General features: G+C 39.3%; 1 protein-coding gene across 2 annotated transcripts in view; it reads left to right on the top strand.

The window, feature by feature from the left end:
* Nucleotides 1-13432, top strand: part of LOC126248865 (cysteine--tRNA ligase, mitochondrial) — a 103107-nt gene extending 89675 nt beyond the window's left edge. For both annotated transcript variants that reach the window (XM_049950305.1, XM_049950307.1), the window contains 3 exons: nucleotides 8160-8276; nucleotides 12873-12968; nucleotides 13222-13432. In XM_049950305.1, the coding sequence (XP_049806262.1) occupies nucleotides 8160-8276; nucleotides 12873-12968; nucleotides 13222-13296 (288 nt within the window). In that variant the 3' untranslated portion in view covers nucleotides 13297-13432. The remainder of the gene's footprint in view (nucleotides 1-8159; nucleotides 8277-12872; nucleotides 12969-13221) is intronic.
* Nucleotides 13433-14671: the final 1239 nt, after the last annotated feature.

Here is a 14671-nt window from a genome sequence, read left to right as displayed (position 1 = left end):
TTTATCGACTAATAAAGTCATCAGATGATCAAAACGAAGTGCAAAATGATTTAGAAAAGATATCTGAATGGTGCGAAAAGTGTTGGTTGACCCTAAATAACAAAAAGTGTGCGGTCATCCACATGAGTGCTAAAAGGAATTCGATAAACTTCGGTTACACGATAAATCAGTGTAATCTAAAAGCCGTAAATTTAAATAAATACCTAGGTATTACAATTACAAACAACTTTAATTGGAAGGAACACGTAGAAAATGTTGTGGGGAAGGCTAACCAAAGACTGTGTTTTATTGGCAGGACACTTAGAAAATGTAACAGACCAACTAAGGAGACTGCCTACACTACGCTTGTCCATCCTCTTTTAGAATACTGCTGTGCAGTGTGAGATCCTTACCAGATAGGACTGACGGAGTACATCAAAAAAGTTCAAAGAAAGGCAGCACATTTTGTATTATCACGAAATATGGGAGAGAGTGTCACAGAAATACAGGGTTTGGGCTGGACATCATTAAAAGAAAGGCGTTTTTCGTTGCGACGGAATCTTGTCACGAAATTCCAATCACCAACTTTCTCTTCCGAATGCGAAAATATTTTGTTGACACCGACCTACATAGGGAGGAATGATCACCACGATAAAATAACGGAAACCAGAGCTCGTACGGAAGTTATAGGTGTTCATTCTTTCCGTGCGCTATATGAGATTGGAATAATAGAGAATTGTGAAGGTGGTACGATGAACCCTCTGCCAGGCACTTGAATGTGATTTGCAGAGTATCCATGTAGATGTAGAAGCAAATGCCATTAAGTGGTTCCTTCATCTTTGGAATCAAATCAAAGTCACAAGGACTTAAGTCCGGGGAGTATGGTGGATGGTACAGTACTTCCCAGTCCCATCGACCGAACAGAGCTGCCACATCTTGCACTGTATGTGCCCATGCATTGTCATGTGAAATGATGGGTGGGTTGCTCAGAAAGTGTCGTTGCTTCTTTCACAAAGCTGGTCACAGGTGATGCTCCAAAAATGAACAGTAATACTGTGCATGACGGTCTATCATGGAGGAACATAATGAGTTAGGATAACACAATCACAGTCGTACATGATAATTACCATAACTTTCACCATACTGGGGCTCTGATGCACTTTCAACTTTCCCAGCGTCGCAGCGACCCATAATGACGCCATTTGTTGGATTGGCATTTCAGTTTTAGCTCATACGATGTGGCACATGCCTCATCCAGTGTTATGATACGGTATAAGAAAGCCTCTCCTTCACGCTCATAGCGCTCCAAATACATCTGAGCAGTGTTGTAACACATCCATTTCTGCATTTCCGTCAAGTCATGCAGAACCCATCGTGATGCAATATTTCACATGCCCAGGCATTCCTTCAGGATGTGAAGCACAGTCATATGCGCTAATGCAGTTTCGTGGGCAAGCTCACGAATCATATGGGGTCGATCACTGTCCACTAACACGGCAACAGCATGCACTTCTTCTTCAGAGATGCTAGGATGACCTGCCTGATGCATGTCTGCCACAGTTTGCTGACCTTCATTGAAGGCTTTTACCCAATGTGCCACTGTTCTGCATGGCAGTGCCAATTTCCCACACCTTTCAAAGACCTTGATGACACTGTTATGCTGTACGACCTCTGGCACATTCAATCTTGATCCAACTCCATTGTTGCTGTTTTGAAAACGTAGTGACACCATTCTGTTATACTGCTGGCTCAGAAGTGACTGCGTTTCCCTTGACTGTGCACACGCCGGTGACACGGGACGGGCAAGTCCATTTGCTCAGAGGTAAGGTAGGTATGTCAACAACATGTGCTATCAGCGACAATAGTAGATTCCATTGCATAGTGTCCGTACAGCAGTGTTGTCACTATTTAAGTTCTAACCTACGTATAAAAGTATTGGCTCAGGCCAGTGACAATTTTAGATAACACCAGCATGAAACGTGCAGTAATCCATAAATAATTGTCATTTCTGCATAGGAAAAACATTTTGATTCTCTCGTTTTTATAACACCTGCTACATATATGATCTTCATTTTGACTTAAAAAGTTAAAGCTGTCTTCATCTCAGAATCGTTGCCGGAGGTTAAATAAGTGATAAGTAATAGAAAAAAATCTTTGTCTTGCCAAGGGTCAAACCTGTACCTTTGAATTCATAGTCTGACAGTACCCATCAAGACACACCATTTTGATATACCATAACAAAATGTAATTGACTTTCTGTTTACAAACGCAGAAGTGTCCTCAGAGAAAATGCTTTTGTATATACCACAAGATATAGCCTGAAAGTCCATTCACTGTTTTTCATTGAATTAACACCTCCATTTCTCATGGCCTCATGTGATGTTATTGGAATTATTAATCCAGAGCACTCTAGTTGTCAATTCTTCTTCCTCTGGCCAGCTGTGCACCGATCAAACGATCCCATCCTCCATTTTCTCTGGATGGCTTCCAACTTGCTTGTCACTTACTGCAGAACTAGTGTAGATAAGCAGAGCAAACATGCTATTCACAAATTCAGGCTTATTTGCCAGTTAACCATATATGCTGAGCGGGTCTATATTTAATGATATTAGTAGGGCATTATACCCAACTTGCTTCTTCTCTGCAAGTTGAATTGCGTTCACATTATTGAAACTGACCTTCTCCTAACAGGCAAAAATTGTGCTTGCTAATGAATTCTGTGGTATGTGTAACTAGATAAATGAATGTTCAAATGCTCAATTTTGAGCAATGGCAAAAAGCACCTTGCCGGTGGAGTACTACTGGGGCAACAACGTTATGCTGCAGAGAGTGTTTTCATGGCTTATTCGGGGGCTACCCATCCATGTGTGAGACATTCTTGAATTCTTTAGTATTTGTCATAGTAGTGGATTACCTACATTCAGAAGTGCTGGGACGTAACAGCTGTCTCCCAAGAAGTATACTGTGGTTGAGATACATAGTACCAAATCTTGTGCAACTCTAAAACTCACTACCAACTCATTATACAGCATATGTTCATATGGAGAGTTTGTTTTGTCTTGATGTTAGGATTTATCGCCAAAAATTTCAAACACGTGTTTGTATACAAAGTTTTGTTCCATTGCATGCATTGATAGAATGTGAGAAGAATGATTGTTTATATGCTGTTGTGCAAGCAGTTTTTAGTCTAAATTTAATCTGCACTGCCTTTGAAGGTGGAATAACGGGGGGCTTGAAACATATTCTTTGATTCTGTGCTGAGAAACAGTTATTGGAATTTTCTAAGTAGATTTTTATGCTATATTAGGCCTTTTTCTGTGAGTATGTGTCAGATGAAATTGTTCACCATTTCTGCCACACCATTCTGGGAGCCACATAAGATCATGACCATTCATTCTCCCATTTGATTTACCAATAACTGAGCCTCCATAATCATCTCACTTTTTATCACTATGTGTTATTACTTATTTGTTGGACATTACTGACTCCAGTTGTAACTCATTAACTGTGTAATCGCCGGCCATTGTGGCCAAATGGTTCTAGGCGCTTCAGTCCAGAACTGCGCGACTGCTATGGTCGCAGGTTCGAATCCTGCCCTGGGCATGGATGTGTGTGATGTCCTTAGGTTAGTTAGGTTTATGTAGTTCTATGTTCTAGGGGACTGATGACTTCCGATGTTAAATCCCATAGTGCTCAGAGCTATTTGAACCATTTTGAATTGTGTAATCAAAAGGGTATACATATCAAAAGGGTATACATTGAAAGTCAATCAGCAATTTTTGCCCAAGCTAATTTTTGTGAAGATCTGACCGGATTTTGCTATAGGTTTTATTAGATAGCATCTCCTCATGCATGATCACATCATCTGCAAATCATACATAACCACATTAGCTGCAAAGAGTCTGATATTGCATCTAATATTACCCACTAAGTCATTGATATGTAGCATGAACACTAAGACATTATACTGTCATAGCTTTAGATAAAACCTAAATATTGAACACTAGGCTGCAAAAAGTGGCATTTTATATACTTTACAATATAAACCAGCTGCTTGCAGTGTGCTAAATAAAACATGAGAAAATACTCCTATTGTAATATTATTCTTCAACTAACATGTACCAGATGGTATGGAGTGAAGCATCTGTTCCCTCATGCCACTTGTGAGTGGAACATGTAAGGGAATGCCTAGCAGTGTTACAAGGTATCCTCCGCCATGCACCATATCATTACTTGCAGAGTATGTATGTAGATATAGATGTAGAACCCGGTTATAACAATAATGCTAAGGAAGATCAATGTGATTTAATAATTGTTTGTTGCTGTGCCATGCTGCAATATCATGGACTACATCTATTTTGTACTGACATTGATACAGTGGTTGGGGGTACTGGACTGTACTCCTCTCTTTACTCTGTATTGTTTCCTGCATATTTTATTTTGTAACAACAGAAGTTTCATGTGACTGAACTATTATCAGAGTCTGTGTTGTATGGACCCAAAAGTTTCATTCATGCTGTTCACATCTCTCAAGGGTGTAGTGAATGGCAACATTGCAGACCAGTGAATCTAAGTACAATTTCTGACATTGAGGATTATTACAAACAAAATGGCATTTGTGGCTAATAACTTTCATTTTAAGAAACAAGACTTCGTATATCTACATTGATAATGTCTGTCAGTAGAAATTATAATGGATTAGCCACAATATGCATTTTATGTGTGAAATGCACTGTCAAAAAGCCACAGATACATTAGAATGTGAAGAATTGGGACAGCCAGTGCCTTAAAATTCCATAAGAAACATGACATACCAGGAGAAGACCTTCTATTCCTCTGAAACATTATTAAAGACAGGAAATATTCACAGAACAATATGTGATACCACTGAACTTTTTCCTAACATGAACTGCATATGTCCTTGATGCAGTTGCTATTCCTGCATTTGTTGCTGTGCCTGTGCCAGCTGCTGATGGTTTGCTTATGTTTTCAGTTGCTGCTATTCTTGTTGTTGTAGCAATACCACTAGCTGCTGATACCAGTGGTTTTTAGGATCTACATAATTTAGATTAACTAGGTCCATAGTACACCGATGTACGTTCTGAAAACTCTCATCCACTTTTGTAAATGTGTAACATATTATTTATATGCAGTACAAAATCACATAGAAAAACAGTGGAAAAATACAGCAGAGCTGTTATACTGAAAATGACTAATCTGATTGTAGGGACTGCCAAGTCATTAGTATTGCAGGATCATCATTGGAAAGTTGGGCTGCCATAGTTATGATTGTAGTTTTTAAACTAATATCAGCCAAATCCAGGTTTGTAGTAACATATGAATGACATAATCAGATAACCAGGAGACTGAGTTTATTGTAATACAGAACTGGCTCTCAAGTTACAGCAGTGGTGTTAAAGGAAGTGTCTACTAACCAAGCATGTGATGCTAATGTGGAATGATTTACTGATGCTGGATTCGGATAATGCTACTGTTCTATAAAAAATAACATGAGAAGTTTCTTTCTCCACCCATGCCCAATCCAACCTTGTGTTCCAATCCTAATGGTCATATAAAGAAGTTAAACACTAGCTGTTGTCTACAGTATTTTTTAGACATGAAAACATAATACTTTGTCAAAACCATACATTCAAACTTAGAAATGTTTGTAATATGTCTCTGAGAACAGACCAGTACACTCTCTCTCTCTCTCTCTCTCTCTCTCTCTCTCTCTCTCTCTCTCTCTCTCTCTCATGTGGGGGGGAAGGGAGGGGGAAGTGAGGAATGTATTTTTTTCTGATCGTTAAACAATTAAACAATTTTCCATCTTTTATACGTACCTGTCCAGTGTTCACTGCCTCCTCCAGTTGGCAAGTAGTGATTTCTCATCATGTACAAATTACGTTCTGTCCAAGTTCTGCTATGAATTTCTCATAAATCTTTAGAATCTGTTGAAAAGTGCAAACTGGATTAAGTTATGTATGACACAAATGATGTCAGTACATAATGAGACTACCTAGAGCAGCAGTATAGATCATATTGTGATTTGTGTTGCCTTTGACGATTTTATCTATGAGTTCCAGTGTCGTCACCCCAGTATTTACGAAAGAGAGCAGCCTTGCAAGAATAATGGTGTTCACCATTGTTCTTGCAAGGCTGCTCTGTTTGGTAGGTGTCTGGGTGGTGATAGCGAATAGCAATGGATATTTGTGCTAAATTGTTTGTTCTTAAGTATATTCTTCCACAAGACAAACTGTGTATGGTTAAGCATTGACATCTGGTAAGATTAATTACTACCCATTGCCTCAGCATATTTACATACTTACGCATAAAGGATGCCATCATCATAGACTTGTGTAGTTACAGTTCCAAGTGAAATGGAGAGACATCCAAGTCTATACAGCCAGTTAAATATAAACCATCCCACACCATGACATTGCCACATGATAAGAAATCTTTTTCATGAGTGTTTGTTTGATGAGAAATATTTCTGGATTCATCTAATGCCTGAGGTCCCAAAATGACAAGAACATAGGACTCATGGCCAAGACTGTATGTATATGAATTTAAATCATTGAGTTCATTCCCATAATTGAGGCTGCAGAAGGGGAAAAGTGACAATATGTTATACCTACTTTCTTAGTTTATATGCCAGCTTCATCAACTAGTTTGCACAGCACTGTACTGTGTCTTACAGAGAGAAAGTGAAAGAAACCTACTGTTCCAGACTGAAGTATAATAGAAGCTTTGAATTGGCTGTGAAGCATGCACAGCACAGATGGTTCAGTTGCTAGAATGTTGCTCAAAACTGTAAAAAGATGCAGATTCACTTCGTGATATAATAATTGGTTTTAATTTATCAGGAAGTGTCATTATGCAGTGTTGAGATCATGGAAAACATTGCCTCATTCTATAATGTGTGTGAGCATTTGATTACTTAAAAAAGAAGAGACTCGGGACACATTTTATGTGCCTTCACCACCTCCTCCAGCAGTACTGATGTATACCCTCCTTCTTTCCCCCTTTACTTCTGTACCCATTCACCCCTCCTTCTTCCACTACTTTTGTTCCTCCTCTCTCCTGACCCTGTTCCTCTCCATATTGCCCCACTCCATACCTCCCCCTTACCTTACCGCCTGTCTCCTTACCTCCCAGTCTCCTAATCTCCCCCCCCCCCCCACCTTCTCTCAACCCCCTCTCCCTTGCTATCCCTTCTATGCTCCCTCACTCCCTGTCTCCCATGTATCCTCCTTTCCCCCCTGTTATTCTCCCCCCTCTCTTATTCTCCCCCTCTCTTCTTCTTTCCTCCTCTCCCCCCTTCAGTCCATCTCCCTCCATCTCTCCATCTTCCTCCACTGTCCAGTTCCTCCTTCTCTCCCGCTTCCTCCCTCTATCCATTTCCCACTTGTCTCCCTTTTCCCCCTTATATACCTTGCCCCTAGACTCTCTCTTCCTCCTCCTCAGTCTCTTCATCCACTCCCTCTCTTTCCATCATCTTCCTCTACCCTCAACTTCTCCTCAACATCTCATCTTGTCTCCTCTCTTCTCTCTTCATTTATTTACCCCTTTCCTGTCCTCTCTCTCTTCCTCACTTTTTTCCATCTTCTCATGTTGGCCACCTCTTCTTCCTCTCTGTTAATAATCACCATTTGTTTCTCATTTCCTTTTATTTCAAAACAGTGCATTTTTTGTTATTAATGTCTGCTCCTTGCCCTTTTCTTACCATTATCTAATAGCCACAGCACCATCTGTAGTATCTTTGCTTATCTTGACATTTATTTCACAATGCCCTCACTGATTCGTAGCTCTCTGTTTCCTTAGTTAAACCCCATCCCCCTACCCTTACCTTACGGACCTTTCCTTAGTCTCATGTCAAGGCTTCTTTTCTCTTGAACTTTGGCTTATTTGATTGAGTCAGTTGATCAGTAGATGTAGCTTTGCATGAATTTGTTTTCGAGTTGTTCTTCTGGAATATGAATCAAATTAGAAGAATTTCAATGTGTTGATTTGTGTGTTATTTGTGGCATGCTGCATTATCTGTCATATGAATTATGTCCTGTTTATACATACAGAGCATATAATAAAATATACTAAGATATGATTTAATAAGTTTTCTTCATAGTACATAATATACCTGTATTAAATACTTCTGTATTGCTTTAATTTATTTATTCTTACAGAAACATAGTGAAACAACAGTCACTGCCGATGTTGGGCTGGTTATCGATAGTGCATTGACATTCAGGAACACTGTCAGAGAATTGTCTATATCGTCACTGAAGGATAAAGATATTGAGGTAATTAAGAGTTTTGCACTACATAGAGTTGTTAATAATTTGTCTATATGCTAACATGTTGCAGGCTCTCTACACATATTCCAGGGAAAGAAATTTGAAACTGAACTTTTAAGAAAGAGATCTCATATTTGCTTAACATCTTACAATCAGAGTTGTGTGCCACACTTATCATAAGAAAAGAGTGGTCAGGTGGCTAGGAATTAATATCGTTAATACAGACAAGCTTGTCTGCGCTGCTATCAAACTTTTGAAAGTGGGTATGTCACACACCAACAAATAATTCCTTATCTCATCTATAGTGTTGTGTTGACTTGGTAGTGCCCCATTGAGTTACCTTCATAACTATTTGATGAGTCAAGGTCTCATTCTTAAAAGACTGAAGTAGGTGGTAGGAACATCCATTTAAAGAAGTGAAGATAAACAAGTAACTTCTAATTATAGACATATCTCTTTCTGTCCTATATTCTCAAACATTTTTGAGAAAATGGTGTGCAACAGAATATTTAACCACCTTCCTGAGAATAACCTTTTAACATTGTCTCAGTGTGGTTTCTATAGAGGCTTCTCTACTGAGAAAGCAATATGTGATTTCATAAGTTAAGTTTTGGCACAACTAAACATGAAATATTACCCTATTTGCATTTTATTATGTGATTTACTAAGGCCTTTGATTGTGTAGATCATACAATAGTTCTACTAGGGAAACTAAAATGTTATAGCATTAAATACATTCTCCTTGCATTTTGGAATTTTATTGTAACAACAGAGAACAGAGGGTCACTTTAAGAAATAATATGACAGAAATAAGACCAAATTCAAAATGGGGAAACATTAAATATGAAGTCCTGCAAAGTTTGTTATTTGACCCCTTCAGATCTTGACCTACATGAATGCTTTGCCTTAAACCCTGAAGGACACTCTACCAGACAAAGCCAGAAGAATAATGGAACAGACTTACAGCTGGTTCACAGCAAACACCAGACTCCTTAATTTTATAGAGACTCATGTAATCCAATAGCAACCAAATTGAAAATTCCCTACAAATACCAGAAGTAGCTTTCAATGAGCACCCACTGGATGAGGCTCCATGTGCGAAAGTACTGGAGCAAGAAGTTCAGTTCTGCCTTCTTTGCACTTAAAAATCTCACTCATTGTGTTGACATGCAGATAGGTTTGTTAGCATACTCTATATACGAGGGTATTTCGGAAAGTAAAGATACACCGTATGCCAGATGAACAGAAGAGTTTTGGCGAGCAAGTTGGCAACACTGGTGTTAACCTTGAACCATTAGCGTTCCCCTCGCAGTCGTTTGGCAGTTGAACGTTGCTTCTGGTTGGAGTAGGTCGTGTTTAAAATGGCTGCGCCGATTCAGAATCCTGCCAAACGCGAAGTGCGCTCTGTCATACGTTTTCTTCATGCAAAAGGTCAGTGACCAGTGGATATTCACAAAGAAATTGTTTCTGTTTATGGGAACATTATGAATTGACAAAAAGTAACGAAATGGTGTCGTCATTTCTCTGTAGGTAGGATCGATGTTCATGACAAACAAAGAACAGGTCGACCATCTGTGATCTTTGATGTCGTTATTCAGAGAATGGAGGAAGCAATTCGTGCGAATAGACATCTCACATTGAAAGAATTGCATCAGATCATCCCAGACGTGTCAATGACAACTCTTTATGACGTGACTGTCAAGTTAGGGTACAGGAAATTGTGTGCGCGCTGGGTTCCAAAACTGTTAACGGAAGAACACAAAAAGAAATGGATGGGCTTTGCACTCGACTTCCTCACATGCTATGCTGAAACAGGTGATGAGTTTCTTGATCACATTGTGACAGGTGACGAGATCTGGGTTTATCACCATACACCTGAATCCAAGCAACAATCAATGCAATGGCGCCATTCGAATTCACCAAAAGCCAAGAAATGCAAAACGTCAATTTCAGTGAAGAAAATCATGGCTTCTGTTTTTTGAGACAGACAAGGCATTCTTCTGTTGGAATTTATGCCTCCTGGAACGACAATTAATGCTGCTGCATATTACCAGACTTTGAAACGTCTTCGAAGGACAATTCAAAACAAACTCGGAAATGCTGACAAGTGGAGTCTGCTTGCTTCATGACAACGCTCAGCCTCACACAGCGCTCGTAACCAAAGCACTACTCGAACAATTCAAATGGGACATATTGGACCATCCGCCATACAGTCCAGACCTTGTGCCCACCGACTTCCATATCTTCCATTACCTGAAGTCACATCTTGGTGGAAAATCATTCCATGACGATGAAGAGAGCAAAGATGAAGTTGAAATGTGGTTCCGACAACAGGCAGAAATCTTCTATGACTGTGGGATACAAAAGCTTGTGCACCGACTTAACAAATGTTTGGATAACAGGGGTGATTATGTCGAAAAATAACAAATAACCCAGTTAATAAGATGTAACAGACATTTTCTAAATAAATGTTCTGTTTAAGGACTGCGAGCCATTGTATCTTTACTTTTCGACATGCCCTCGTACTTTCAATCGCTACTGGGACATATTGCCCCCCTTCTAACAGCCGTGTACCGCAAGTCTCTAGAGGAACAGAGGGTTCCAAATGATTGGAAAAGAGCACAGTCTTCAAGAAGGGTCGTCGAGCAGATGCGCAAAACTATAGACCAATATCTCTGACGTCGATCTGTTGTAGAATTTTAGAACATGTTTTTTGCTCGAGTATCATGTCGTTTTTGGAAACCCAGAATCTACTATGTAGGAATCAACATGGATTCCGGAAACAGCGATCGTGTGAGACCCAACTCGCGTTATTTGTTCATGAGACCCAGAAAATATTAGATACAGGCTCCCAGGTAGATGCTATTTTTCTTGACTTCCGGAAGGCGTTCGATACAGTTCCGCACTGTCGCCTGATAAACAAAGTAAGAGCCTACGGAATATCAGACCAGCTGTGTGGCTGGATTGAAGATTTTTTAGCAAACAGAACACAGCATGTTGTTATCAATGGAGAGACGTCTACAGACGTTAAGGTAACCTCTGGCGTGCCACAGGGGAGTGTTATGGGACCATTGCTTTTCACAATATATATAAATGACCTAGTAGATAGTGTCGGAAGTTCCATGCGGCTTTTCGTGGATGATGCTGTAGTATACAGAGAAGTTGCAGCATTAGAAAATTGTAGCGAAATGCAGGAAGATCTGCAGCGGATAGGCACTTGGTGCAGGGAGTGGCAACTGTCCCTTAACATAGACAAATGTAATGTATTGCGAATACATAGAAAGAAGGATCCTTTATTGTATGATTATATGATAGCGGAACAAACACTGGTAGCAGTTACTTCTGTAAAATATCTGGGAGTATGCGTGCGGAACGATTTGAAGTGGAATGATCATATAAAATTAATTGTTGGTAAGGCGGGTACCAGGTTGAGATTCATTGGGAGAGTGCTTAGAAAATGTAGTCCAGCAACAAAGGAGGTGGCTTACAAAACACTCGTTCGACCTATACTTGAGTATTGCTCATCAGTGTGGGATCCGTACCAGATCGGGTTGACGGAGGAGATAGAGAAGATCCAAAGAAGAGCGGCGCGTTTCGTCACAGGGTTATTTGGTAACCGTGATAGCGTTACGGAGATGTTTAATAAACTCAAGTGGCAGACTCTGCAAGAGAGGCGCTCTGCATCGCGGTGTAGCTTGCTCGCCAGGTTTCGAGAGGGTGCGTTTCTGGATGAGGTATCGAGTATATTGCTTCCCCCTACTTATACCTCCCGAGGAGATCACGAATGTAAAATTAGAGAGATTAGAGCGCGCACGGAGGCTTTCAGACAGTCGTTCTTCCCGCGAACCATACGCGACTGGAACAGGAAAGGGAGGTAATGACAGTGGCTCGTAAAGTGCCCTCCGCCACACACCGTTGGGTGGCTTGCGGAGTATGAATGTAGATGTAGATGTAGATGTACTGTCCTATGGCATGATCTTCTGGGACAGTGAAGCTAAGGTTAAAAATGTATTTATCCTATAGAAGCATGCAGTAAGAATATTGTGTAAAGTTAATAACCGGACAGCTTGCAGAAGCTTCTTCGGGGACTGAGGGATTCTAGCAGTTACATACCAATATGTAAACATCCTAATGGTATTGTGTGCGAGTTTAGCATGAACTGTGCAAATCACAACCACAATACTAGAAGTAAAATTTAATTTCTATACGGATTATGCACCCCAATCTAGGGTTAAGACATAATAATGATAAATAGTTGCTATGCCATGCTAGCCTGCAACACTCCATTTGCCATATACTAAGATCAAAGAACTTTAGTGAAGAATTGGTTAGTGATGTATATAAAATAGTACTGAGAAACATGTAATTTTAGTGTCTAGCAGAAGAGGTGGTGACAGTTCAGCTGCTTGGGCGATGGTTGCTGATCCAGTTTTTTTTTTTTTTTCTTTGAAATCGACGTCACATTCTGTGTCTAGAGCGTTGTATGAATATGAATATGAACATGAATCTCAGTACCTGCTATGCAAATGTAATACATTTACTGTCTGATTTTTCTGTTATTCATTACCTCCACATAGCATTATATTCTGTGATTATTTTCAGAATCGTGCTGAAAAATCAAAATCAAATTCAGAGGCCTTGTTGAAAGCATGTGACAACTTCAGGGATGATCTTCGCAGTGCCGGCATAATAATTAAGGTACATCTACTTCTGACAATATTAAATGCTACGTTCAGCATGACTCTTTAATTCATTAAGAGGCAGACATAATAGAAAATTATTGAAATGAAGTTTAACTTGGAATGAGATCAGTCTAATCGTTAAAACAGTATTACCAGTATTCATTGTGGCATTACATTATCTGCATGCAAGATAACAATTGCATTTGATCTATGGTTCCATACACACATTCTTTGAATTAGTCATGTAATTGGACTGTTTTGGTTTTCAGGATCATAACAAAAAGTCATCTTGGGTGTACAATAAAGCTGGAGTTGATAGAACAAAAACTACTGGAAAGATGTAAACTGTAATTATTTATGAAACTGTTGCATAATTTGAAATTTATTTATCAGTGTTGTCATTCTGTTACAACACTTCAATCAGAACAACCATTGTAATATTGTTTCTTCCCATTTGAGTGAATTAAAGAACTGAACTTATGTTTGAGTTTTATGATAGAATATACCCTAAATACAATTTTATAATTTGCACCACATGAAAGAGTTTGAAACTCACTGTCAAAAGAGCTATCTATAGCAGAGAACAAGTGTCAGATTCAGTTTTACTGGCTCATTTTTGTGCAAAGTAAAATAATTGATTTAAAAGTCAGAAAGTAATCGTGAATAACCTTCTATACCTGAATTAATCCTCAAGCAGAAGTTTTCGCCATTATTCTCTGAAGTCAATGCTGTCACCACTTCATGGTTCTCTTGCCATATTGTAATTTCCTTGCTGCCTTTGTCATAGATTTTCATCACAATATAATGTGTGGAGTTGTGTTTAAAAAAGAGATTTGTTTGGTTACATATAAACCATTTGTAAATATATAGTCATGAAGTAGTTAAAATACTTGGAATTATAATTAAGCTGACAGTGTTCTGAGTGCTGCAGTGTGGGCTGTATACATTTCAGGATGCTGAAACGTCGTAGATACGTTCATTATTCACAGTGCTCATTGAGTATGCTGGAAAAAAGTAGTTTCTGCCATTGGTTGAAAATATGGTGTTGCAATCAGTCAGAATGTCAGTTGTTCCCTGTTTTGACATCAGTATGCTGTTTGTCACATGGTGACTCCTGAAGCTTTGGAAGTCCCTAGGTTTCTTGTTGAAAACATAATATAGAAGCATGTAATGGTGTTGTCCACAGTACAACAAATGCCTATCATCTGCAGTCTAGTGGCCCCTTAGAATGCTTTAATAAGACTTTGGCACATATGTTCTCAATTTACATTGGTGTTGAACAGAGGGCTGTATGAAACACTGCCTATCATGACAGTTGCATACAACACAGCAAAGCAATAGTTTACATGTCTCACACCATTTTTCCTGATTTGTGGTCAGGACGTTTATGGCAAATAGCTAATCACCAGAACTGAAGAAATAATATAGCTGATGTGGTTATGGACATCTCACATCTAGGATAAGGATCATGACTGTTATAATGATAGACACTGGCTTTTGAGCTGCAACTCAGGTGACCTAGTGTGGTTGGTGTACCAGAAATGCACAACGTTGGTGTATCAGAAATATAATTAGTGCCACTGTAGCTGGCACTGAATCCTGTGTTGCCTATGAAGTCAAGGATGATCATCCTACATTGAGGAGACAAATGAGTTAAGACATTATCCATTTCCTTCACATGAAGTTTTGTCATAGTCCCGAGGTGCAGATCTACAATAG

The sequence above is a fragment of the Schistocerca nitens genome, chromosome 3, assembly GCF_023898315.1.
Source record: "Schistocerca nitens isolate TAMUIC-IGC-003100 chromosome 3, iqSchNite1.1, whole genome shotgun sequence".
NCBI classification, from domain to species: domain Eukaryota; kingdom Metazoa; phylum Arthropoda; class Insecta; order Orthoptera; family Acrididae; genus Schistocerca; species Schistocerca nitens.
The sequence above is the reverse complement of the archived record's forward strand: the minus strand, read 5'-3'. Positions and strand labels throughout refer to the sequence as shown.